General features: G+C 45.5%; 3 protein-coding genes across 5 annotated transcripts; 2 read left to right on the forward strand and 1 right to left on the reverse strand.

Annotated features, from left to right (window-relative positions):
* On the forward strand, window positions 1–3,063 carry LOC133912208 (ankyrin repeat-containing protein At5g02620-like). Of its 3 annotated transcripts, none has more exons than XM_062354818.1 (4): window positions 1–142; window positions 845–1,271; window positions 1,353–1,762; window positions 1,836–3,061. In XM_062354818.1, exons 2-4 carry the CDS (start codon window positions 881–883, stop codon window positions 2,709–2,711), a joined length of 1,677 nt encoding a protein of 558 aa, XP_062210802.1. In that variant the 5' UTR covers window positions 1–142; window positions 845–880; the 3' UTR covers window positions 2,712–3,061. The 3 variants fall into 3 exon arrangements, with proteins under 3 accessions (XP_062210802.1, XP_062210801.1, XP_062210803.1); XM_062354817.1 differs by lacking the exon at window positions 1–142 and adding an exon at window positions 169–455 and having other exon boundaries at window positions 1,836–3,063; XM_062354819.1 differs by lacking the exon at window positions 1–142 and adding an exon at window positions 169–444.
* A 10,686-nt stretch (window positions 3,064–13,749) lies between these two features.
* LOC133910992 (uncharacterized) lies at window positions 13,750–15,322 on the reverse strand. The gene has a single exon (XM_062353226.1). The coding sequence runs from the start codon at window positions 14,956–14,958 to the stop codon at window positions 14,011–14,013; it is 948 nt and encodes a 315-aa protein (XP_062209210.1). The 5' UTR covers window positions 14,959–15,322; the 3' UTR covers window positions 13,750–14,010.
* Window positions 15,323–25,252: 9,930 nt separating this feature from the next.
* LOC133910993 (uncharacterized) lies at window positions 25,253–27,395 on the forward strand. The gene is made up of 2 exons (XM_062353227.1): window positions 25,253–26,438; window positions 26,596–27,395. The coding sequence occupies exons 1-2, from the start codon at window positions 25,441–25,443 to the stop codon at window positions 27,239–27,241; spliced, it is 1,644 nt and encodes a 547-aa protein (XP_062209211.1). The 5' UTR covers window positions 25,253–25,440; the 3' UTR covers window positions 27,242–27,395.
* The last annotated feature ends 449 nt before the right edge of the window (window positions 27,396–27,844 follow it).

The raw sequence follows: 27,844 nt of genomic DNA on the forward strand, positions 1-27,844 counted from the left end.
GTTGATTCAACTGGGGAATATTATAATCGGGGGCTAGTTCGGTTCTTGTCTTCTCCGACGCATCATCTGCTGATCCGCCTGTGGATTACGGGCCCCATGGCTCACATGGACGCCGCGAGCTGGAGGAGCAGAGCTCACGCCGGTATGTTTGTTCCTGCACCCATGTGCGTCTGTGGCCGACCAATTTCTGTTCGTGCGGGATGGCATTGGAGATTCTAGATTTCTAACGCGATTCTGGATTCCCATCGTGTGTTCCTCAAATCCTTTACGCGAGGCCATCACGTGTTCCTTGGCCTTTGCATTGCGATGTGCATGCTTTTCGATCCCCTTGCGTTTCTGATGTGGCATTGCTGATTGCATCTTCTTTATGCAAAAGTTGGAGGAGGAAATGGGACGGCTTTTCGCCGTGATTGCATCGTCGCGTAATGGGCTCGGAACGGAGAGGTGATTGGAAGGTTGAGGGCGTTGCGATCTGTTTCAAGATCTCTATTTCAATTTTTATGCAGTTTTGTGGGGCAAATTGTGGTGCTTTTGTGTGGGTAGATGGAGTGGGGAGGGCACTTGCATGGCACTAGCTTGATGGCCTCCTTTTTACATCTGGTTCATACTTCTCTTTCCCCCTCCACTTTTGTGTCATTTTTTGTGGTTCTTTTCCTCTTGCCTTTTCGAAAGATTTATTTCCACAATGAGGTAGGATTGGTCAAATTTTCTGAGAGAGAGCTAGGATTGGGTGATTTGGTAGGTGAATTGGCCAAGTGGGCACAAAAGAAACGAGAAGGGAGAAGGAAATGTTGCTAAATTCCAACGGAGTAATGGGGGTCTTTGGTTCATCTTGTTATTGCAGCCATTGTTGCTGCATTTTGACGTGCCTTCGAGCTTGATGGAAGCAAAGAACCAACCCGGCGAGGACAGGCCGCCGGCGCAGCCCGAGCCGATGGACTCGCCGCGGGCGGCGCAGGCGGCGACGCGGCGCAAGAAGATGACTAAGCAGCTGACCGGGAAGCGGGACGACACCGCGATGCACGCGGCGGCGCGCGCCGGGCAGCTCGGCTCCGTGCGGGAGATGCTGTCCGGAAAGACCCCGGAGGAGCTGGGCGCGCTGCTTTCGAAGCAGAACCAGGCCGGGGAGACGCCGCTGTTCGTCGCCGCCGAGTACGGGTACGTGGCCCTGGTGGCCGAGATGATTAAGTACCACGACGTCGCCACTGCCGGCATCAAGGCCCGCAGCGGCTACGACGCCCTCCATATCGCCGCCAAGCAAGGGGATGTAGGTATTGATATGTCAATGCCATTGTCGCTAGTTCATGTCATCTTGACTTGAGATCGATGTGATGCGATGTCGTTGCATGCAGACGTGGTGAGGGAGCTGCTGCAGGCGCTGCCGGAGCTGTCGATGACGGTGGACGCGTCGAACACGACGGCGCTGAACACGGCGGCGACGCAGGGGCACATGGAGGTGGTGAGGCTTCTGCTGGAGGTGGACGGGAGCCTGGCGCTGATCGCGCGGAGCAACGGCAAGACGGCGCTGCACTCGGCGGCGCGGAACGGGCACGTGGAGGTGGTGCGGGCGCTGCTGGAGGCGGAGCCCAGCATCGCGCTGCGCACGGACAAGAAGGGGCAGACGGCGCTGCACATGGCCGCCAAGGGCACCAGACTGGACCTCGTCGACGCGCTCCTCGCCGGCGAGCCGTCGCTGCTCAACGTGACGGACAACAAAGGCAACACCGCGCTGCACATCGCGTCACGCAAGGCGCGCCACCAGGTGAGTTGCAGCGTGCAGGCATGCCTTTTTGACTGATGCGCCAAGTTCGTGAACAAAATCTCATTTTCTGCAGATCATAAAGCGGTTGCTTGAGCTGCCGGATACGGACCTCAAGGCGATCAACCGGTCCCGCGAGACCGCGCTGGACACGGCGGAGAAGATGGGCAACGCGGACGTGGCCGGCCTGCTGGCGGAGCACGGCGTGCAATCTGCGCGCGCCATCAGCCCCGGCGGCGGCAACCCGGCGCGCGAGCTGAAGCAGCAGGTGAGCGACATCAAGCACGAGGTGCACTCGCAGCTGGAGCAGACGCGGCAGACGCGCGTGCGCATGCAGGGCATCGCGAAGCGCATCAACAAGCTCCACGAGGAAGGGCTGAACAATGCCATCAACTCGACGACGGTGGTGGCCGTGCTGATCGCGACGGTGGCGTTCGCGGCCATCTTCACGGTGCCAGGCGAGTACGTGGAGGACCCTTCCAGCCTGGCCCCGGGGCAAGCGCTGGGGGAGGCGAACATCTCCCACCAGACGGCGTTCATCATCTTCTTCGTGTTCGACTCGGTGGCGCTCTTTATCTCGCTGGCCGTGGTGGTGGTGCAGACGTCGGTGGTGGTGATCGAGCGCAAGGCCAAGAAGCAGATGATGGCGGTGATCAACAAGCTCATGTGGGTGGCGTGCGTGCTCATCAGCGTGGCGTTCCTGGCTCTGTCGTTCGTCGTCGTCGGCCGCACCGAGCGGTGGCTGGCCGTGGCCGTGACCATCATGGGCGCCACCATCCTGGTCACCACCATCGGCACCATGCTCTACTGGGTCATCGCGCACCGGCTGGAGGCCAAGCGGATGCGCAGCATCAAGCGCTCCTCGCTCAGCCGCTCCCGGTCCTTCTCCTGCTCCGGCATGTCCGAGAGCGAGTGGATCGACGAGGAGTTCAAGAGGATGTACGCCATCTGACGACTAATGCTGCTTTAATCTCGTACATGACCATGCCGACGTTGCCGTGCCGGGTTTCAGCAGCTTGATCTGAACTATTTGCCCCGTTGCTGAATTCTAATGGGGCGTATGGCTATGGAAGCAGCTGTCACGGTCAGCGCAGTTTTTATCTTAGCTTTAACAAGAGATGAATTGTACAAGCGAATAACTAACGATTGCAACTACGAACGTACCATTTTTTTTGAATCAAGGAGCTTTATTGCTTAATTTGTAGCAGGGTTATAATCGAGAGAACGATGCGTAGTCGACGCTTGCTTTGCAAATGTGCGCAGCCTTATTACAAGAACGACTAATAAACCAAAAAACTAAGAAAAAATTCTGCTAACCCCTGATTTCATCTAGGATTGAAGAAATCTCTGATCTTTGTTGGTTTGATTTGTTGCAAAGATCTTCTGTAGTAACTTAACTAAGTAGGAACTAGGCCGAGATGGGCTGATCTATCGGGCCTTGATCAGCATATTGGCCCAGATAGGGCCCACGGCCCAGCTCAATGGCGATGGTTTTGGAACAGTAGCTACCGCCAGAATGGTTAACGTACGAAACATATACGGCCAAATCTTAATGTATACAGATAAGAAAGAATATTAATGTATATTTAAGCTGAGTCATAAAATAAAGTGCAATTGTACCGGTAAGAGCCACGCCATCTCAAAGATTTGGTGATGTCCAATAAACATTTTTTATAAAATTGGATTAGGAACCACACTATAAACTTAGGACGTCTCCAACAATCCGTATCAGCTACTACCTCTGTTCTCTTTTAGATATCGTTTTAACCTTTTACACATAGAACAAAGTTACAATAAATTCTTTCATACACGATATATTTACCGCTCTCGATTTCTCCAACATTCAATCAATAGTATATAACCTATCAATCCACCATGCTTATTGAATTGAAACTCCATTTTCTAATAAACTTTAATATAGACACTCTAGTAAAATACCACCGTAAAAACCTAAAATGACATCTATTTAAGAACAAAATAAAATTCCTAAAACGACATCTATTTGAGAATGGATGTAGTAGTTATAATAGAGGTCACATCAAATTTTTATCTATATTGAGGAGAGAATAAATGAAGATAGAGAAAAACTAGTTACTAATTAGTAGACTGTATACTCATTAAATGCAATGATATTGTAGTCTATTGCATGTGGGTCTACATTAATTTTGCTATTAAAGAAGTTGATTATTGTATTATTTATTGGTGTTATGTACATTCTTATAGATAGCAACTACCTATATTGTTAGAGATGCTTTTATAGACACCCCTTTGATTCCATATAAAGAGCTTCTTCAATAATATAGTCAACCACTAGTTATAAAAATTATCCATATCATCTATAGATAACACAATAAACAACTCATTTAATGAACTAGTTATATTGTTTCCTCCAAATTTAATACAAATACACATGTAATAGGGTATTAAAAGTTTGCATACGTATTGGAACGCGCTATAGACTAACTACACATTAGTAGCTAATTTTTCTCTTTCCTCACATTACCTCTCCACTACATAGATAAAAATATGATACGAAGATCCTTATAACTAGCTGACATGAATTGTTAGAGACGCCCTAAATTCATCTTGGTGGATACTATAGTTTCTATTATCCATTAGTAATTGCCATAACTAGGTGGTGGTACATTTACTTTATTGATTAGGCACATTTAAATAGGAGCAAAATCGCAAATAGGGAAAAAAGGAGTTAAAACGGTGTATTAAAGTTGTTGGACTTATATTTGTAAGAGGAAGACTAGATTGACTTGCTTTAGAATTAGAGGGAGTAGTTCTGTTTTGGAGACTAAACTTCATTATATACCCATAACATCTAAACTATATAATTTAAAGTTCAGTCTCGATAATAAATTCCCTCTACAGTATAAAAAATACATATATGTATATCACTAGTAAAAGCAGAGTAATAATTTAATTCTTATTAAAATTATTACTCCCTCTATCTAAAAATACAAATATTATGTTTTGAATTATCTTTTCCATAAATACAAGGCTTATTTAAACTTTCAATGTAAAAGATGTGTGTTGTTTCTATATGCCCCAAATAAATAGCTACATTTTACTTTGAATGCTTACAATGATGCATTGAATATACTCCTTTGGGGAAAGTATTTAGGGATGGTCTAGTCATTTTGATACCTCCTTAATAAATGTGCAAAGAAAATATATGTTTTTTATTTTTGGATGGAGGGAGTACAAAAGAAGGCTTGGAAAGCACCATGTTAACTCTTCATTTACCAATTGTTTAACGTGAAAACTATTAAACATATTGACTTTATTTTTTTGTGAAGTCTTACCTTAGCACAAAATTCCAAATGTACCATTCTCAAAAGTAATTATCTTAAAAAAAATATAGAATGATGATACTAAGAAACTAAAAAACGATGCATACTTTCTTCAGAATATTCTCAACATTACAAGGTTAGAATGAGAAGCATCTAAACAACTATATTCCCCAAAGATGTTTTTGAGAAGATATTTTTGCAAAAGAGCGATTGGATTGTTGCTATGTAGCAATGATGCATCGATTGACTTCGGCTATAAATAGGATTTTCAAACATTCTTGTAAAGATAAGAACAATCCATCATGTAGCATATATGAGTTGTAAGTACATATCTTGTGATTTTAATTGGTGAACCATTAAACTTCTCTTCTATCTCCAACCCCAAACATGTCAATAATTTTCTCTAAAATACAATAATATTCTCTTATCAATAACATTTATGTAGAATATGGTAGAACTAAAAGAAAATAAAAGTATGGCTTGTGTTTGTATAATGACGGATTTAACTTCCCAAGTTCAACTGCATATCAAAACTAAGCCTCTGCAAATATAAAATAATTATAAGATCTATTACGATGTAAAATTTTATACGACTAGGATTTTATGTATTCAATATTTGTGATGCACCAGACTTTAGTTGAGGCACCACATATTTTCTTGCAAATTCTTTGATCAGCAAGAGATGAGAGAATTTATTTCTGTCTATAATCTTCTTATAGTACAAACACACCTAACATAAGTTTTTTCTTTTCTTTTGTAAAATGATATTCAAATAAGAATTTCACTAAAGTATAATTTAGTTTTTGTCTTTGCTGATATGAAACCAGAACACACTCGTATGTACAAAAACCAAAATAGTTACTAGATATACACTTTACTTGAGTAGTATTAATTTTGATTAATTTGGACATATAATTGTGTCAAATGCTTTTCATCATGCTCGTGTGACCTTGCATCCGCTTACAAGTGTGGAAGTTAAAGGTGTATCAGTCACTAAGCTCATGTTATTATCTCTGTTACTTTATGAAATTGAAACTTTTTTAATCTGCAAGAAGTTTGGTAGATCTAGGTGAACTTATGTTTAAAAAAGCCTTGGAATATTTAAGGGGAATTTAATGATTATCTTCTTATAAATGATTGCTGTAAAACTATGAACTCATGTATGAGTGGGATGGGTGTCATATACAGTCATAGAACCCCCCCTCGGCATCCTCAGATTCACGCGTTCTTCCCTTCATAACCTTCAATGCCATGAGGTTACCATGTGGTCGTGGTTTGGATTCCCTTAAACGGCGCCAAATGTTGGGATCTTGATCGTAACACAGTGAACAGTAGACTCGTAATAGTGAGTGTAATAATTGTTCCTTCTTGTTATTACAACGGTCAGGTGAGGGTATTTATAGCCATACCTCAACCACTCCAATCGTTATTACATTTGTGTCTCTTATTTATAGGAATATTTCTTTTAACACTAAGGGATATCACAGGATATTCTAGGGGCGTTACTGTTAATGTACATTTGCAGAGCTCTATCATAACTAGATCCGACATGTGTCCTAAGGGACCCGCATCAGGTCCTCCTTCGGGGCTACTAGTGGATTTCCTCTTGTCATCTTCCCCCGAATTCTTGCTAACCCACAGGTTCCTCTTAGGGTATGCCTTCGTTCTCTTGTTGAAGGTCCTTGCGCCGCAGCCCTTTGTCCTTAGGGCATCATTGTACCTTTCGTCATCGGAGCTTCGTCTCATCCCTTCATCCTTCGATCCTCGCGTCCAGGCTTCGCCTCCTGGACTTTGCTCTGCTTCTTCCCTTCGGTTTCCCTTCTTCATGCACTCCCTTCGGGATCATCACTTGCGTCCTCGGACCTCCAGTTCTTCATTGTATACCCTTCGACCTAATCTCTACAGGGCATAGGTGTCGGTGACATGGGAATCAGGGGTCCTCGAGTCCCGAGGCCAGGACAGCAGTGTGCCACGTGGCGCCCTCTCTCGGGAATTATCTCCTCGAGATCCAAGAAGATCAAGTTCCGGGAGAGGGTGCTCGGGGCCATGAACAGTGGTCTCCGAGCACCCGAGTTCCTCGATGATAAAAGGAGTCCCAGTTCCGGGAGAGAGTGCTCGAGACCATAAATAGTGGTCCCTGAGCACCCGAGTTCCCTGATGACAAGAGAAGACAGTTCCGGGAGAGGGTGCTCGGGGCCACGAGCAGTGGTCCCCGAGCACCCGAGTTCCCTGAGGACCCGAGTAGCACAGTACCAGGAGAGGGCGCTCGGGGCCATGAACAGTGGTCCCCGAGCACTCGGGTTCCCCGAGGACCAAGAAAAGGGCATATCCAGGAGAGAGTGCTCGGGACTGTGAACAGTAGCCCCCGAGCACTCACAGTTCCCCGAGGGACTAAGGAGTCCTCCGCCGGTGGTCCCCACAGGGGCTCAGCGGTGAGGTGTCATCTGGTGAGAGGCCTGATGCTGCATTTAAGAGGGCGCGTGGCGTGTCACCTCCAACCACTCCTCCCACGCTTGCTGTCAGTTTCTGCCACGGTCTGGCAGGGAGGCGTGGGGGCATTTAATGCACGGGTCCCATCGCACGTCATCCGGCGCGCATCGGGATAACGTCGCAGGGCTCGAGGCGTAACACCTCCCGCCCTGCTGTGTCAGGCTTGCTCTGATCGGGCGGGCACGCGGGGCTGCTCGGTGGCTGCCCGGCGGGCCCTCCCGGCTGCTCCCGCTGAAAAGCAAAATGATGACGACGAAGACCAGACGGGGGCGCGTTTTCAACCCTCCCCGTCACCTCAAGCAGCAGCCTATGATGGTTACTTTCCATTTATGGTGTCTTGGAACTTGCGCCAATTCTTTTTGGGCACGCCACCCGCCCCGGCGGGTATAAAAGAGGGGCAAGCTCCCCGGAGTAGAAGAGGCGAACGAAGATCGGACAGAGCACGTCAGATGAACTCCGGTCGACGACGACGGAAGAAGCACGAAGCTCTAAACTTAGACAAACATTCTTGTAACACAGCAGATCCTCAGAGAGATATTCTCAGAGCATTTATAGCATACACACAGGAGTAGGGTATTACGCTCAGTGCGGTCCGAACCTATCTAAAAATCCTCCGAGCATTTACTTCCTCCTGCATCCGATCCTCCCCTCCACCTGCATCTCATTTACTCTAATTTATTTCACGTACAAAGCGGACTCAGAATCATTCCTAGCCGAATCTCAAAGGGGTCTCTTCGGATCCCTACTTGAGGAGTTCACCATCCGACAATAGGGAAAACATCTGTATCGATATTTGTCTTGCTACTTTGCCTGTGGAGTTGATTGATATGGCAGAAATCAGCGAGCATGAGTCAACATGGTAAGACTCCCCCAACTGGAAGAAAATATATGGTGTCATTAATACTCCATCAAATGAAAATGGGCCCGATTTTAAACGAAATCTAAGAAGAAAACTTCTCAAGTACTTACAACATCTCTGCGATACGCATCTATGAACATGTGGCTAGCATATGCACTTTTAGCAGTACTTGTGGGGCAGTAGGAAGGATCATTGAACAAAATAATATGTCATGTCTTCTGAAGCAGATGACTAATAGTCCCTCTAATTCCAAAATTAATCAATCGATCCTTTATTTCCAAAAGAGAATTCTACAAATACAAGGTCATCGGCAACTCAAGTGCATCTTTTTTCTTTATTCTTCTTGTTTTGCCTCTACTTAAATGCACTGTAATAAATGGATCAAGCATGCCATACATTGATTATAATAATAATTGTTGGGTTAATAGGTTATTATATGAATAAGTTTAAATAGACTTATATTTGAAAGGGGTCAGTAATATTCTTGCGCCAGTACCAGAGTCAAGAGAAGTTACTGCCATTTCAGAGCAGAACAACAACAGTAAAGACACTGCACTCCGTACAGAGACAAAACTTCTCAGTTTTCAGCGACCGGGAGGAGTTGACCTTGGGGTCCAAACACAGCTACGGAATCATGCTCTAGCTTCGCCCCTGGCTACGGTTTCTTACTCCCCTGGACGAACGGTCTCCTGCAGAGTGGAGACGCACGTAAAGCCTGGCCTGGCCCTCCCCGTCTCTCCGACGAGACTACGACCCATGCACACCAGCGTGTCGCGCATCGGTATCCTCGCGCGCAAAGAGTCTCGGAAAGCATGGCTAGTCTCGGAAAGATTGGATTGTTGCTATGTAGCAATGACACATCGATTGACTTCGGCTATAAATAGGATTTTCAAACATTCTTGTAAAGCTAAGAACGATCCATCATGTAGCATATGTGAGTTGTAGTTATTTTAAGATGTTATTGTAAGTACATATCTTGTGATTTTAATTGGTGAACCATTAAACTTCTCTTCTATCTCCAACCCCAAACATGTCAATAATTTTCTCTAAAATACAATAATATTTCTCTTATCAATAACATTTATGTAGAATATGGTAGAACTAAAAGAAAATAAAAGTATGGCTTGTGTTTGTATAACGATGGATATAACTTCCCAAGTTCAACTGCATATCAAAACTAAGCCTTGCAAATATAAAATAATTATAAGATCTATTACGATGTAAAATTTATACGACTAGGATTTTATGTATTCAATATTTGTGACCCACCAGACTTTAGTTGAGGCACCACATATTTTCTTGCAAATTCTTTGATCAGCAAGAGATGAGAGAATTTATTTCTGTCTATAATCTTCTTATAGTACAAACACACCTAACATAAGTTTTCTCTTTTCTTTTGTAAAATCATATTCAACTAAGAATTTCACTAAAGTATAATTTAGTTTTTGTCTTTGCTGATATGAAACCAGAACACACTCGAACAAAAATATGTACAAAAACCAAAATAGTTACTAGATATACACTTCACTTGAGTAGTATTAATTTTGATTAATTTGGACATATAATCGTGTCAAATGCTTTTCATCATGCTCGTGTGACCTTGCATCCGCTTACAAGTGTGGAAGTTAAAGGTGTATCAGTCACTAAGCTCATGTTATTATCTCTGTTACTTTATGAAATTGAAACTTTTTTAATCTGCAAGAAGTTTGGTAGATCTAGGTGAACTTATGTTTAAAAAAGCCTTGGAATATTTAAGGGGAATTTAATGATTATCTTCTTATAAATGATTGCTGTAAAACTATGAACTCATGTATGAGTGGGATGGGTGTCATATACATTCATAGAAAAGTAATTGAATAATATAAAGATATTCAAATGTAAAATAATAATGAACTTCGGTAACTTCATGCGTAATTTCAAAATTGAACATAGTAGGAGTATGCAACAAAACAAGACCTTTACTGCAGGGTGTTGCCTTTGTGATCCTCTTGAGTGTCTGGTGCAATTACCTTGGATGCTATAGATCCGCCTTCCGTAGCCTTACTGACTCCTTGTATCTCAACTGGGGGGGGGGGGGCTCGCCCGAAGCTCCAGCCCCTTCGGTCACCATGGCTTCTTCTTGGTGTGAGGGTGTTGTCGAACCCCCCTCGGCATCCTCAGATTCATGCGTTCTTCCCTTCATAACCTTCAGTGCCATGAGGTTACCATGTGGTCGTGGTTTGGATTCCCTTAAACGGCACCAAATGTTGGAATCTTGATCGCAACATAGTGAACAGTAGACTCGTAATAGTGAGTGTAATAATTATTCATTCTTGTTATTACAACGGTCAGGTGAGGGTATTTATAGCCATATCTTAACCAGTCCAATTGTTATTACATTTGTATCTCTTATTTATAGGAATATTTCTTTTAACACTAAGGGATATCACAGGATATTCTAGGGGCATTACTGTTAATGTACATTTGCAGAGATCTATCATAACTAGACCCGACACGTGTCCTAAGGGACCCGCATTAGGTCCTCCTTCGGGGCTACTAGTGGATTCCCTCTTGTCATCTTCCCCCGAATTCTTGCTAACCCGCAGGTTCCTCTTAGGGTATACCTTCGTTCTCTTGTTGAAGGTCCTTACGCCGCACCCCTTTCTCCTTAGGGCTTCGTTGTACCTTTCGTCATCGAAGCTTCGTCTCATCCCTTCATCCTTCAATCCTCGCGTCCAGGCTTCGCCTCTTGGACTTTGTTCTGCTTCCGCCCTTCGGTTTCCCTTCTTCATGCACTCCCTTCGGGATCATCACTTGCGTCCTCGGACCTCTAGTTCTTCATTGTATACCCTTCGACCTAATCTCTACAGAACATAGGGAAAACATCTGTATCGATATTTGCCTTGCTACTTTGCCTTTAGAGTTGACTGATATGGCAGAAATCAGCGAGCACGAGTCAACATGGTAACACTCCCCCAACTGGAAGAAAATATATGGTGTCATTAATACTCCATCAAATGAAAATGGGCCCGATTTTAAACGAAATCTAAGAAGAAAACTTCTCAAGTACTACTTGACAACATCTCTGCGATACGCATCTATGAACATGTGGCTAGCATATGCACTTTTAGCAGTACTTGTCGGGCAGTAGGAAGGATCATTGAACAAAATAATATGTCATGTCTTCTGATGCAGATGACTAATAGTCCCTCTAATTCCAAAATTAATCAATCGATCCTTTATTTCCAAAAGAGAATTCTACAAATACAAGGTCATCGGCAACTCAAGTGCATCTTTTTTCTTTATTCTTCTTGTTTTGCCTCTACTTAAATGCACTGTAATAAATGGATCGAGCATGCCATACATTGATAATAATAATAATTGTTGGGTTAATAGGTTATTATATGAATAAGTTTAAATAGACTTATATTTGAAAGGGGTCAGTAATATTCTTGCGCCAGTACCAGAGTAGAGAAGTTACTGCCATTTCAGAGCAGAACAACAACAGTAAAGACACTGCACTCTGTACAGAGACAAAACTTCTCAGTTTTCAGCGATCGGGAGGAGTTGACCTTGGGGTCCAAACACAGCTACGGAATCATGCTCTAGCTTCGCCCCTGGCTACGGTTTCTTACTCCCCTGGACGAACGGTCTCCTGCAGAGTGGAGACGCACGTAAAGCCTGGCCTGGCCCTCCCCGTCTCTCCGACGAGACTACGACCCATGCACACCAGCGTGTCGCGCATCGGTATCCTCGCGCGCAAAGAGTCTCGGAAAGCATGGCTAGTCTCGGAAAGATTGGATTGTTGCTATGTAGCAATGACACATCGATTGACTTCGGACCATTCGTTGTGTACAATAAAGTTAAGTCGTTGGAGCAACGGCTAGTTAGCGGGTTTGATGCTATAAATACCCACCCATTAGACTTTTTGAATATGTTGAAGTCTAGAGAAGCCTTTATACATTTGAGAATACATTCAAGCCATCAAAGTGCTAAAAGTGATCATCTAAGGTGATTAAGCACAATATTAGAAAGTGATAAGTGCTTCTAGGCCTAGAGAGAAGTGTTGCTAGGTGCTACAACCTAGAGAGTGGATCAATGAGTGATCCAATCATGTAACGAGAGGTACGCTAGCGCCTTGGAGTCTTGGTAACTTGCCGGTAACTTGATGACCCTCTGATTTGGTGTGGAGCGGTGGCAAGAAGATTGTGTGAGGATGTAGATACCCTTGTCTTTATGAATAAAGCTTTGAAGTGAAGACGGTGTACAAGTGATTGGAAGACATATTAGTGGTGAGACTTCACCTTGATGGCTTGATGGCTCATCATGCTTGAAGTCTTGTCTTGATGACTTGGTAGCTTAAGAGCTGTGACTAAAAGAGACTTGGCGACCAGGAGCATATCCTTTGTGAAGCTCCAACGTGGATTATGGATGACTTGTGTGCCACCGATATCACGGGATAAAAATCCATAATATCGAGTTTGTCTCTCTACCTTATTTATATTTCTGTATTTACATACTTACAATTTACATTGCTAGAATAGTTTGTAATTCTCTTGAACGGTAAAGTAGACGCACTAGATAAACTTAGAGCATATTGAGATAGAAATTAATATGTTTATCTTGTGAATTTTTTGAAGCTATTAGTTTCTAAGTGTCATAATTCACTCTCCTCTTAAAATATCACTGTTCTTCACACCTGAGAGAAACTCTACTCAAAGGCAGCTACTGGCATGCGCCTATGATCGACCTGAAACCTACACCTCAACACAATAATATAGCCATGTGAAACTTTTCAAGATGGTATGACGTTTTATGAGCTACTTGGAGAGCGTCTATTGATTTATTTTGGGAAGTTTTATGACTTATCTTGTTCCAAATATTCCACCAAAAGATTATAACTATGTCGTTGAAATCTCGTCTCAGTTGCTTATCAATTTTATTTTATATTGCCTTCCATCAACTGCTTAGAGTATGGAACTGAGAGAACCGGTAGCATGCCGGTTAGACTTATTATTTGAGATATAAGCAACTATTTTTTTTAAATGCAATCTTTGTACAGACGTATTAGGGTTTCATCTTCTTAGCACACAGAGGGCATATTTGATTTTGAGGTCAATCTCTTTTTGCTAAATTATCTGGTTAAGAATTTTATTTTACAGAAAAAACCATGAGAAAAGTTCGCAACGGCAATTGGCCAGGCAATCGTAAACCGGCAGCGGCAGCGGCAACGGCAGGCTAGCATAGTGCTCGTAATGCCGATGAAGACCAAACGCGTGGTCCTATTTTTGTTACGAACATGGCGTCATCTACGGCACTCCGAAACGTCGAATAGAGCAGAAATATTGAGATACGTACATGTCAATATGCGTGAGGTTTTCTGATGTTACGAACACAAACCATCGGGCTTTCTGAAATTCTTTTGTTTTTACATGAAGAATTTGGCTCGCAAGATGAGATGAAAAAAGGTGTGAAATGCACATGAGAGGGATTGATCGGCGTAAGCGAGAAAAGAGAGGACACCTTCACAATATTGTGATCTACTCCTATTTGGAAAGCCCTTCTTGCACACGCCACCGGTAGCAGTAAGCTACAGCTGATGAGCCGATCAGGTTGGGTTGCTAGGCCAGGAAGGAGCAGAGAGCGGCGTCGCTGACGCTCTTCCTGGCGAGTCCGAGCTGCTGCTGCGACCGCTTGCAGTAGGCGATGGCGCCCTGGATCAGCCCCTCCGACTCTGACCGGGCGCTGCTGCTCCTCTTCAGCGCCGGGCCCCCGACGCCCGCGGAGCTCCTCGCTGAAGACGAAGACAGCGGCTTCGCCGGTGCCGCGGCAGGCGTCGTCGTGGCGTGTCGCCATTTGATCACGCCGGAGAAGGACTTCCGCTGGCGGACGGCGGCTGCGGCGAGATCCTCCTCGTCCATCAGCTTCTCCTGCTCGATGCTGCTCCTCAGGGTGGTCGGCGCTGCCCTGCCACTGCTGCTGCTGCCATGACCGTTCTTGATTTGGCCGAATGGCGCATTGCAGCAGCTGCTGCTCTTGGTCTGGCCAAATGGCGTCGCCCTGGTCCTAGCCCGGACGGTAGCGCCACGGCATTGCTCGTCGGAGAAAGAGGTCCTGGCGAACAGAGACCGGAAGAAGGCCCGCGACGCCTGCAGCTTCGCGTGCACCGTCCTCGCGACCTTCCTGCGCCGGGACCCCTCCGCGCGCAGCCTCGCCGCCGGCTGCGCGTCGCGGAACCCCGCAGAATGCGAATGCTGCAGCGGAGCGACCGTCGCGGCGCTCCTCCTGCCGGCGCCACAGCCGCCGCTGCCGGCATCAGCTTCATGCAGCTTGGCCCCCGACCTCGTCACGGTCTTGTGGTGCAGGTGCGGCGCCATCGTGCCCCGGCAGAGCAGCTCGTCCGTGCTGCTCCGGCGCATCCGGAACTCGAACTCCCTGCAAGAGCTGAGATCCAGGTCGATGTACTCCTCCTCCTCGAACGAACGCGCGCTAGCAGCAACCGCGGCGGCGGCTGCTGCTCTCGCCATTGCAGCGCCGCCACCGTGCTGAGGCGTCGCTCTGGGGCACATTGCTTGCTCCGATGATGGGCCGGGCAAACGGCGGAGAGGATGAGTTAATATGGGGAGCAAGTGTCAGGGGTTTGAAATTTTTATGGGCAAGAAATGGCAGTGTGGCAGAGCAGGGAGGGATCCAAGAAAACAGAATGGGGGCCGGGTGGGGGTGGTAGCATGAATGGACCTCCCTTGTCGTGGAGACTGGCTGCGGCCGAATGAATGATTCCAGAGTTTGTCTTGTGCTCGGCCACTCCTAGATCACATCAGATGTGGGTGTGGCGGTGTGCTCTTCAGCTCCTTCTTGGAGGTGTGTAGTATTCGTACCGTGTCGTGCAGTGTGTATTGTAGTATAGTGTAATGTAGTGCAGTGTAGTGTAGTACTCCTACATGCTATCACAATTCACAAAGTAGAGACCAGAGAGTAACCAGATTTATGTACTTCAAGATATAAATAAATATAATCATGTAAACATGTCCTGCATGGCTGAAAAATGTGGTTGAAGAATGAAAAGGGTTAGTGCTGGGGAATGATGGGACACGGATCCTTGCGAGCCTTTGTGCATTACTGCAGAGGATCCTGATTCAGAATGATGGGCTCTTGGCTGTTACTAGTATTGCCACTACTGTATTGTTGCCGCGCATTTTCTTTCATAAATGATGTCAGAATCCCGCGGCGTCCCTACACCCGACGCTCCCTCCGCTGTCGTCCACCGCTGGTGCTTGAAGCAACCTGGTCACCGACCGAGCCCCTCTATCAGATCTCCGCTGGCTCGGCCTCAAGCCCCACTTCCTTTAGGCGTGACGCTGCCACGGGCCGCCCGCACTCCCCCACTGGAGCAGCCGACGACCCCTGGATCTAGAGGAATAGGGGCTGCCGTGGTGGGCCACCATCACTCCTGTGTTGTTGCCACTACTGTTTGGTTTCAGGGTCATTACTGCGCCCGATCCGTGAAGATCCGTCCCACTAGGAATATTGTTGCTGCTATTGCCCTGCTGCTACACTCTACTGATGCTGCAGACCGCTTCTGTCGTGTCGCAACACTGATGGATCCGAGTGGGCTCATTGTTGTGGACGACTCACAAGCTACACCACCACCATATCTGTGTGGCAGGTGAGGCGGATGTTTTCACACCTCCTAGAAACTCCTTGGTCATGGTCGTTTCAGGCTCAGATGGCTAAGAGTTTCCCATCGTCAATAAGATAGACAAGGCACCGAACACTTATGCTGCACAGAAGCACCAGGAGCCGCTCATGAATCAGTCCCAAAAGCACTAGGATCCACCCACGGAGCGAACGTTGCTCCAAGTTGTCACCCTTGTCAATCATTTGGTTGTCATCACGGATGATGTTGCCCAATCGACTATTGAGGAGCAATTAGGGTCCACGACCAATGCTAGGTTGCAACACCAAGCTCATACCGCCAAGACGAAAGATGGGACGAGCACACTATCTGCGACCATGACCCCTCCGGATTGCGAGCAGCACATGATGGCTTTGTTCCCTCTTGCACTTGAACCGAAGACCTTGGAGTACTACTTGACTACTCAGGGATTGACTTTCAATAGTTGGATGTGGCATCCCTAATTTATGAGTAACCGTCTGAAGCCTACCTCCTATCGCTAGCAACCACTGCCACCATGTTCAAACCGAAGACTTTGGAATAATATTTGGACTTTCCTGCTGCGCCTACCCCAGACTCCACTGAAGCACCTGAATGTTCATTATTCGTGAGGGTTAAGGATCCTCCTTGCACTCCACTGTGGCCGCCGACAGCGGCACCGGCAAGACAGCAGATGGAGGACTTATGATAGGTTGACGGTTCGCCAAAGTGCTTACCTCGCCTTGAAGTACTTGACCAAGTTCAATGGATCACCATCTCCACTACCGGAGGTGCTCTCTCGGATCATTTTGGTCGTCGGCATTTAAACTTGCATGGGGCAATGAGTCGTTAATCTTGTGAGCTGCTCCGAAGTGGTGCCATTGCGTTTTTTGTGTTTGCTTTTATAGTTGTTATGGATGTATGTTCTTGTGTTGTCAGCCACGTCAATGTAGTTATTTTTTTTTCTTTTTTATCTTGTACATAGCTTCTAAAGCTACCTAATTGTATTTATTTCTGGTTTATTCAATAAATTTTGCATTGTGTTGTGCCGTTCATTCAAAAAAAGTCAGCAAAAAACTACTGAGAACACAAGACTGTTAATTACTAATTTACTCGCAGTAGGATCAGCACATATGGATTAAAAATACAAAAGTAGAGGTTGAGAAAGCTAGGGCAAACCTTTGCGCAGAGAAAGGGCTGAGGACTTCTTTTGTACCCTTGCGTTCTTTTAGCGTCTTTGACCTTTCTGCTGTCAACTAAAGCTGAAGAAAAGAACAAAGGCACACACACACACACACAAAAAAAAAGGATGACCACGCAGACTGATAAAAGAGGGGGAGGTTGACTTTTGCAATGCCAGGATGGCATTGTACCCAAGTAAATTGTAGGCATATACACGTATGGTCAAAACAACTGGGGAGGAGGACACATCATAGGTCGCAAATTAATGGTGTTATATCTTTGCTTCACATATGTGCAGAAGACAACGGTCAAAGGACACGGCGAAAAGAATCTGAACAGAAATGAAGGTTGTAATGCACACTGGTCTGCCATACATTTCCCGGAATTGTGCTAATGATTCTTTTTTGTTTCAAGAACGTGTGCTAATGATTCTACAACAGCTACTACGGGTATGAGTCTCATTTGCTGCCTATACAGATTATTGGAAGCGAGATCTCGGCTCATCTTCAAGCTCATCAAATTACCACCCGCTGATCTCGTGAGCCTTGTACTCTTGGTCGAACTTCGCCAGCTCTGAATCAGACTCCGATGGTAGTCGTGTCCTGAGCTGAGAGTCTGTCCTGAGCTGAACCACGATCGGGGAATCGCTTCTCGAGTGGCTTGGTGAGGTGGAGACCTTGAAGGAACGGGATCACCTGTGGTACCGAGAACGACTACTAGAGGAGAGATGAGTAGACGCTTTAATAATTTCTTTAAAAATATACGGTCTTATTCTATTTTGTCATCTAATGCACCTCAAAAATAGATTATAACAAAATGCAATGCAATACACAAAAATCACAGCGGAAACAGAAGAACCTAGAAGTTCTGAGTTGGATCCGGAAGTTCCGACCTATCGAAAGTTTCGGGTTGAACCGGAAGTTCTGAGTTGAACATAACATCGTTTCAAAAATTTTAAATCCAAAATTGAAAATCCAATCAATGGTGGATCTCATGATTAGAATCGAACACTAGGTTTCACAGCATACCAATCTATGACTCATCCACACACAAGGCTTAGATCTTCAGAAGAAACACCTAAAGATCAAAACGATGAACACTGGATGAAGAAAGTCTTCAAATTGATAGATAAGAGGCTATGAAATTCAATACCCAATTGTATACGTTTGTACACGAATTTTATGCCTCTAACAACGTGAAGAATCACTCCAAAAAGATGAAAAATTTCAGCTTAAACATGAAAACAAAAATTGTAACCGAAGGATGAAAATGTGTAAACTCGCAAGAGGTGAATCCAAGCATAAGAAAGAAAATAAACTTCATTACTTTCAAAGATCAACCTTATTTTTTTTCAGATTACAAAGATTTTCCTCTCAAAAGCTCTCACATAGTATATCGACTAAGTACTCATCTTCCTCTCTTTTAAAACCCTAGCATAAGACTCTCATATGAATGGCTCAAGAGACTCAAGTGGCTGGTTCACCTTCCTACATAGCCCTATTCATCTATTTATAGGTCTTAGGAGCTTTCTTGGATGCCAAATTTTCTTATTTTCAAAATACCCCTCTTTTGTAGTATACTCCTACTTACCACTGAGGGTATTTTGATTTATTTTTTTCTCCATTCATCGGACTACTGTGACGCCTTCATGACTTAGCTTCTCATTGACGCAAGCTTCGCGATGATGCCACGTGCACTTCCATCATTCCTATGGTTTTGAGGCCAAACAGCGAAACCCCTTGCACACTTCTTAAAGCGTGATTCACTACCACTTGCTTGACCTCAAGCAAGCCTCTCGATGTCGACACGTTACTCTGTCTTGCGATCTTGACCGCCAGCAAATCTCTCCCGCTCCCGATCTCTCAGACAGCCTTGTCACTTGCACCAACTTCCCTTTCGCTTGACTTTATCAACATGTTATCTTTATCCATCTTTCATGCTTTGTTTGACTTCTACGCGTACAACTAGGATCACCCTTGACTCCACCTGACCTCCTCGATCGTCCGGCACCAAGCACCTTGCTTGGCCTCCATCATCCCGTCGTCGGTCGCTAAGTTGCATCAATTACCTACACATCATAAGATAAGCAAACACAGTTTTTCAACTCTAACTCCAACTCTAGTTAGTCCAAAATCAAAATTCTCAGTTGGAATTACATTCCCAAGAAGAACCATGACACGGGACAAACCAACTTCACCCAGGGTACCCGGAAGTTCCGGTACTTGAAAGTTCCGAGTTCAATCTGAACAAAGAGCTCTTGTTTTGGTTTTCCCGTGAAACCGGAAGTTCTAGGTCCAGGCCAACCGAAATTGAATACCGGAAGCTCCAGCAATACAAAAACTCTGAACGCTGGATAATCACCCTGAAGTTCCGGGTTCAGACCGGAAATTCCGGGTTCACCAGAATCAGCATATCAAAGCTTAAGTAAAACCAAAGATCATCAAACCAAATTAATACCAATGTCAATTACTCATCATAAGAAAACCAAAATACATTTCAACTTGGTTTCTCATCGTCTTGTTTCTCTTCCTGTTCTTTGATCTTGATTTGTAGTACTGGCCGTGGGACCGATTTGAACTCGACTCGCAGTTTGTCAATGGAGGCAAATAGGTTTTTGACCTCAGGATCATCTCTCCTGCACAAACAATAGGCACCACTCTGGCATTGTTATAGACTGCAAAGTATGCATCAATATGTAGCAAAAGAGGGATCTTGAAGAGCAATGTCACACCTAGTTTCAAAAGAACAAACCAGATGCATTCCACATGCATAACAGTGTCATAACATAATGATAAGATTCATTACAAAGGAACCGTAAGTCTGAAAGAAAACACTATGGTAACTTCTAGCGGTAGCAGGTCTTACATCCATCTACATGTGTTGTCTGGGGAGCGCCAGCCTAAAACATGGTCTTCAGGTCGAAGACTTCCTTCACCTAGAACTCAGCTTCCATCATCCGGGACGTCCTCAAAGTCTTCACCTTCTAAGCAGCATCAAGAGGCTGGGAGAAGGCAAGCGTGAGTACATGGAGTACTCAATAAGTGTGAAAAAACATGACATGAAGGCTTAATGCAAGAAAGACTTAGACTCAGGTTGATTGCATCTATCTCATCCTAATTTAGGACTCAAAAAGTACTTAGAAATTCTATTTAGTATATATGATGACTTCAACATTAAAGGAACATCTCATCGGATTCTATCTGACTACCAGACGCACCAGATATCCCATATCCGGCTACCAACTCATCGGGGCACCATCACCCGACTACCCAAGCACCCATTGAGGTTTCACCGCTAACAGCGATTCTATCACTGCAGAAGCCACCTCTTGTGCCACTCAACCGTCCAATGGTGCTCACAGAACCGGAGGTGTGGCTAATTTATTGGCCAGGTTGGACCCATATAGGTGTCGTGGTTACGCTGTTATGTCGGGTTACATATCCATGAACCGGTCCTTAGGATCTCAAGCAGGTACTCGCACATCACCCAATGCGCACACAATAGCCATACCAACCAAACCAACCTGCCTAGATCCATATGTTCCATGTTGCTAAAAAAATTACCAAACCAGTTCATGTTGCATAGACCATTAATCAAATTAACATTGATCCCACCTGACTTGACAGTACAACTAAGCATCTCTATCCTTGACACCCAACTACAACACATGCGACAAGGATGATCATAGAAAATACTAATAAACTCTAAATATGGGATTCATATTGACAAAGCATGCAATTAGAAAGTAAAATACACATTTTCCTACAATAGGATCGATGTGATCAAGGACACTTGCCTTCAGCAGTGGGCTGCTCAAGCTCTTCAAAAGTCCGATTCTACAGATTCACGAACTGCTCGTCTCCTATTGTAATTGCGCACACCAGAAACAAACAAGTATAAACATCTAAGAACAGTATACTAAACAGAACTAAAGTGCTATGAAAAACCTACTAACAAATAGTACTCGCTGCTACGATCGTATGAGCGCAAGAATCACCTAAAACGAAGCTCGTATGAAAAGTTATAAGCGTTTTAAGCTATAGGGGCTTTTTTGAAAAAGAAAAAGAGCTAATTTGTAAAAAAAACAAAAAGTTCTAGAGATTTATTTGCAAATAAATAGAACTATGAGTGGCTAAAAGTAAAATAACAGGGGCTGAAAGGGGCTTTTTTGTGAAACCCTAAAAGTCTAGAGACCTAATTGCAAAATTACCTATTCAAAAGAATTAACAAATTAATTTTAATTTAGAAAACCTAATTGTAACGTCAACACGCTGACGTGGCTGTTGACTGGCTCAGCTCAACTTATGTGGACTGACACGTGGAAGGTATATGGCGCTGACGTGGACTATGAGTGCCGACTGGGACTATGTGACACGTGGTAGCTTCCTAGTGGCTCACGAAGGGGTATTGCTGGATCTAGTCGTGGTCGTTCATCTACGATCGGATGGTGGGGGGGGGGGGGGCTACCTTGGATTTGGCTCGGGACGTTGACGGCGACGAGGTCGGTATGACGGCAGACGACCGGAGAAGGACGAAGATGATGCTGTGACGATTGGGGAACTTTGGCGAGTGGCGGAAGACAATCTTCGGGCGTTGGGGAGTCCTTTTGATGGGCACGTCGGCGTCGGAGCGCGGCGGAGCGGCTTGGCGACGACGAGCTTCAACGGCACTGCTTCGGCGGCGGCTAAAGCTTCGTGTGGTGGTCGGACTTCAACGGGAAACAGCGGGAGATGATGAGGTGTGGGTGGGGAACGTGGGCATGGGCTCGAATGGCATTGGGGTTGCGCGGAGAAGCTCAGCAAAGGTGGGGGTGCTCAGTGGAGTTTGACGGTAGCTCGGAAGCTCGTGGGTGGACGAAATCCGGCGGGATTTGAGGGTGCGGGTGCTGAGAGGTAAAAGAAGGTTTGGTCAGGGGTTTGATTTGGATTTTATAGACAGGAGGAGCAGTTGCGGAGTCGGAGGAGGTCGTGGTGGCGGTTTCGGCCGAGTGAGCGAGAGGGGAGCGGTGGCGAGCGCGGCGCGGGCGCGAAGAACGGGTGCCACAAGCAACTTCCTCGCTTTACACTCCTCATCAGAACAATATAATGCGCTGATACTATCCGCCAAACTGAATGCGGCTACAACCTGAAATAGATGAAAAGGCATTGCAGAATTAGAACTGTCAGTAAAAACCTTTTCGAAATCAGGGTTCCTGATGCTCGCTAGGAATGGAATTCCTGTACTTGTCTATTAGCAATGCATGTTTAATTTCAGCAAGTAGGGTTATCAACAAATGACCTTTTTCTCAGTTTCCAGATATTCTTCCTCAAGGTATTTACGAGGGTTTCATTGCTTAGACGAACCATTATCACCATCCGCTGCCGACACCGATGGGGTGATGCAACTAAAAGCGTTTAGTCACAGGGAAGATTCTTTGAGGAAAACAGACTAACAAATGAGATGTACCTGTCACTGAATATTTTTAAGTTATGAACAAGCGTTTTGATATGATCAATAGAAGTGCCCAGCTCTTCCTAGAACTCCAAAAGAAACAATCAGTAGAGAAACAAATAAGGCCGTGCAGTAGCGAGTAAACAGAAGTCCCTTCTTCAGAGAATATCACTTATTCAGAAAGTAAAAGTCAAATGAAGTACCATGCATGCAGAAACATGATGCTTAATAACCTGTAAGTGCAAGAAAAAGAAGGCTGTGTTGTAGCTTGTAAGTACAAGAAAGTGCTTGCATGTTTCTTATTCCTTCCCTCTTGCATTAATAACCTTTAGAACGAGTGCAAAAATTGAACTGAAATGGAGGCCATTTTTGTTTCTTTTCTTTTTTGAGAGGAATGAGGTCCACTTTTCTAGCTGCGCGTGTAAAGATATTCCCGTTTTTCGGTACTGGCGATATCACCAACAGATCGATAGATCTAGATATAATGTCATATTTGAATTTACCTCCAATTCTCCCAGAAGTTTCCTCTTGATTCTAGGATGCAAATCGAGGAATTTGCTAAGATAAACCCATGGGTCACCTTTATTGATTGGAACAAGATCGAAACACAGGTTCGTAAGAAAGCATAGGTCCAGCCTTGCCACTACACATTTGGGTAAGGCAGCGGACTGATGAGAGATCAACATACCACTCAGTGAGTTCAATATCAGTTCTAAATCTGGAGCATATCCAGTCTGACAACCAACTAAAGGCATACCAATCCCAAAAATGCCATAGGAACGTAAAACAGCGAAATACTCACACTTAGCGCCTAATTACTAAGGATATACTCTTTAAAAAATTACTAAGGATTGTTGTGAAATTAAGCATTGCAGCCCTTCAATCAAAAACAAGAACTAGAATAAACCAACAAGATATAGTCCGGAACCTATCAAATGCACAGAGCCCAACACACCACACCCATTCCTATCAGATGCATCTTCTCCTGACCGGCAAGGAGATTTTGAGCCCAAGTTAAGAATTCAAGAAAAGGATCTTGGTTTTGTCAGTTGTCACACATCCGAAACAACTTGCAACGATACTCGACACGAGTGCAGCAAGTGGACTCAAGAAGAACAAACAGTTAGGTTTCTGTCTGATCACACATTGAACATTTCCTTTTTAATTTTTATTTTCCAGCCAGTCTCTTCAAGATAATTTGTCCCTGGTAAGCACCAAACCCCGGACCAATAGCCATAAGAAGAATTTGACTTTCATCGGTATTTTGAGTTTTAACAGCATTTTCCAATGATTAAGGTTAGGGCCTGATTGCATCTTCTTACAGAGAGAACTAACTGTGTATAGATGAGTTTGAGGACCATTGCTACCCTAAGGATTTCATACTGATGATCAGGAAGCTCAAATCGCTCACATCATCTCAACGTCTCCTATAGCTGTAATTGTTGATCATCATTGAGATATCATCGAAAAGAGATATGGGACCGGCCTTATAGTATAGCTTGAACTGAATTTCAGAGCTATCCAAAATGCATACAGTTCAGGGTATAGCAAGGCAAAAGGTTAATCGAGGGCCTAAAAGTCTTCCCAGAACCTATTCTGAGAACCATCACATTTTCATCCTTGATAGTTGGTACACCAACGGTCGAAGCTCCACAATTTCTGACCCACATGGTGAGAATTATTGGTGAGGCAGTCTGCTTGCACTTGATCCGAAGACAAGATTTCCCTCGCAAATAATTTGCTTCTACAATTTTTCCACCGGACGCTGATGCGAGAGCGAGTCAAGAAAAGAAGACATGGTATGATAGCAAACGGAGGGCGGTGAGTGGCGGTGTGAAGCGTCGCTGTCCGGCACCTCCGCTCGCTCGGCTGCCTCCAACTGCTCCCAGTCCCAGCCACGGTCCACCAGTCAACTCGCGAAGGGCCACTGAAACATCGCAGTGAACTGCCTCTTGGAATCTCGGACGAGACGATGCCCCCCTCGATTAGCACTTAACAATGCCGATCACGTTTCATTTGACTGTCTTCTTCCTCTTCTTCGTATGTACGCGTGCATATCTGCACCGGTACTACTACTCCCATGATATGAGATGTCCAGGTAGTCATGGGACTTGTCAATGAACAGAGATCAATTAGAGGCGCACTTGCTTTCTGAAACTCAGAAATGATTTCGTGGCCGGCGCGGAAAGGACGACTGCCCTGGTCTGGTTGCGTGCGAGCATGGCGGACGACGGAGGCGGCTGGAGCGTGTACGGTACGGGAACGCAGAGCTTGACTTGACCTCTTTCTCGTCGTATGAATAACGTGTAGGAATGAAACTCAAAGTGTTCGTGAAACCAGCGAATAGAATGTACTTATGAATAGGAAGCACGCCGTGTTTTTTCTTTCTGAAATTCAGAGGTGAAGATGACCAATCCAACATGCCAATCAACCCAGGGGCGGAGCCAGGCCCTTGTCGGGGTCAGCTGACCCCGACATTTTTTTGCAAAATTAGTGAGAGATCACTGTTATGCACTGTTCATCAATAAGCTTGACCCCGGTATTTAATAGAGCTGACCTGGCGGTGTTATCGGCTGGCTTCGCCCCTGAATCAACCCAACTTCATAGTCTTAATTAGTAGTGCTATTCTGAACCTAGAACGTGTGCGCAGGCAGATTAGAATAAGCACGATTTCGTGGTGGCACGATCCGGTTGCGTGCGAGCGTGGCGCGCACGACCGAGGCGGTCGCAGGCTCCCTCTCCCGGCCCTTCCCGCTCGCGGCACTTCTGCATTTGAAGCCCCCGCATGGCATGTAGGCAGCGCGCCGCCTCGCGCCCATGCGTTGACTTGCGCGCGCGTCCATGCATGGAGGAGACGGAGATGGCGCTGCCAAACGACGCCCTCGCCGCCATCCTCGGCCGGCTCCCGCCATGCACCCTCGCGGCGTGCCGCTGCGTCTGCAAGGCGTGGCGCGCCGTCGTGGACGCCCGCGGGCTGCTGCTCCCGCACGTCCTCCCCCACGCGGTGCGGGGCATCTTCCTCAACTTCATCGGCCACCCGCGCCCGAGCGCATTCTTCGCCCGTCCCTCGCCAGGGCGCGCCGGGACGATCAGCGGTAACCTCGGCTTCTTGCCCGGCTTCGGCCGCAATTTCAACTCCATCCTGGATCATTGCAATGGCCTCTTGCTTTACGGAGGCGCCAGCGAGCTCTACGTGGTCAACCCCGCGACGCGCCGGTGGGAGCGCCTGCCCCCGCGCACGGATGCATCGAACTACTTGGCTTACCTTGTGTATGACCCCGCCGTGTCGCCGCACTATGAGGTGTTCTTGATCCCTCGCGTGCCGGAGAAACCAAGACTCGTATATCCGAGAGATACTCCACCAACGCCATGTCGCCTGAGCCAGGTCTTCTCATCGCTAGGTGACATAAGGGGCGCCGAAGATAGAGAGGAGGTGGAGGAGGAGCGTAGTGAGGAACTGGCGGGATCGTCATCGGCTCAAGCTGCTGAAGAAGTCCTTTGTCCAACGAGGCTGACGCCATCGTTGAGCAGGTGGGAGGGCGAGCTCGAGGACTCCTATCGCTTGATGGAATGGCCACCATCACCGTGCACACTTCACGTGTTCTCGTCAACTACAAGGCGGTGGGAGCAGAAGTCATTTGTCCGAGAAGGGAAGGCAGTGGGAACTGTCGAGGATGTGCGATTGGATTCATATCACCAGATGTATTTGGGACCTCGCCGGCGCTACTCCGTACACTGGCGGGGAGCACTTTACGTACATTGTCGCGGTGCTTTTGTGATGAGGTACACATCATTTCCTCGTCAATGAGATGTCAATTTCAGCATTGATATTGTTTTACCGTTTGTTAATGTTTCTACACACGGAGGACACAATTGTAGAATTTGAATTTCTACCCAAGAATTTCTCAACATTTCTTGTGAATGATATAATGTTTTGCAGGCTATCCTTGACAAACGCCAAGTATCAAGTGATTGAAACACCAATATCAATAGGCGTTCAAGAGAGCAAATATGGACGGTATTATCTTGGGACATCAGAAAAAGGGGTGTACTTTGCAACAATTCATGATCATTACCAACTTCGAGTTTGGATCCTCAATGAATTACGTGGCGAGATAAAATGGATCTTGATGCATGATATTGACCTCGAGACATCTGCTTTGTGGGCAGCATTACACTTGAACAATCGTCAACGAAATGATGGGCCTTGGATTTTAGATGAATACAACAATGATAATGACGATCTCAACGACGTGGTACCAAAACCGTATTTTCAATGGGATTCCGATGATGATAATGTTCTCGACTATGAAGATAGGGATAAGTACGAGCATGCATACATTTACTTACTTGGGTTTCACCCGTACAAAGAGGTTATCTTTTTTATGGCATCATTTACAGGAATAGCATATCACTTGAATAGCTCAAAGCTTCAATACTTAGGCAAATTATACCCAAAAGATTATGATCATTCGTACATAAAAGGTGTGCATGAGTCATTTCCATATACCCCCTGCATGATTATTGGAGAGCTTCCTGGAAGCAGACAGGAAACTCGTCCAGAAGATCGGCGACATGATGCTTAAACAAACATGTATATGCGACTAAATTTGTGCTATTATCCATTTGATGATCATCTTCTGAGTTCGTTGTTACGTGAACAGTGAGTACGTTCGTATTATTATTCATTCGAAGTCGGTATTTGTTTCTTCATGTATGGTTATAAGCGCAAGAAAGTGCTTCAACGTGTGTACCTCGATTCTACGGTTAATAGTTTGTTTGGTAGAGTTCTAGCTCTAAAAATTTTTGGAACTAAAAATATGTTTGGTTTGTGGTCTCCTTGAGCCAAGTCAAAATTTGGTTTATGCTCAAAGTCAGGGTAATACCAACATGGGAGTTGTTAAAATAACGTTTCGTTTGAGGCTAAGCTAAAATTTTGGCCGGCTAAAATTAGAGCGGATATTTTAGCCGCTCGGGTTTTACCCACAAACGCTATAGAAAAATTTTAGCCAAGCCAAATTTTTTCGAGGCATGACTAAATTTTAGTGTTGAACCAAACGGATGCCAAATTTTCGAGGCAGTACCAAATTTTGGCTGGGCTCACGAAGGCCACAGACCAATCACATCCTACGTATTTCTAACTTAGAAATTTATAGAGCTTTGGATACAATGATGATATTTAAGTGGGT

This window comes from Phragmites australis, chromosome 3 (assembly GCF_958298935.1).
Source record: "Phragmites australis chromosome 3, lpPhrAust1.1, whole genome shotgun sequence".
Classification (NCBI taxonomy): Eukaryota; Viridiplantae; Streptophyta; class Magnoliopsida; order Poales; family Poaceae; genus Phragmites; species Phragmites australis.

Coding starts and splice junctions, on each gene's coding strand:
- LOC133912208 (XM_062354817.1), top strand. CDS start 426: ATGGGCTCGGAACGGAGAGGTGATTGGAAG. Junction 1,272..1,352: donor CGCCAAGCAAGGGGATGTAG/GTATTGATATGT, acceptor CGTTGCATGCAG/ACGTGGTGAGGGAGCTGCTG. Junction 1,763..1,835: donor CACGCAAGGCGCGCCACCAG/GTGAGTTGCAGC, acceptor CATTTTCTGCAG/ATCATAAAGCGGTTGCTTGA.
- LOC133910992 (XM_062353226.1), bottom strand. CDS start 14,958: ATGTGCCCCAGAGCGACGCCTCAGCACGGTGGCGGCGCTGCAATGGCG.
- LOC133910993 (XM_062353227.1), top strand. CDS start 25,441: ATGGCATGTAGGCAGCGCGCCGCCTCGCGCCCATGCGTTGACTTGCGC. Junction 26,439..26,595: donor CGCGGTGCTTTTGTGATGAG/GTACACATCATT, acceptor AATGTTTTGCAG/GCTATCCTTGACAAACGCCA.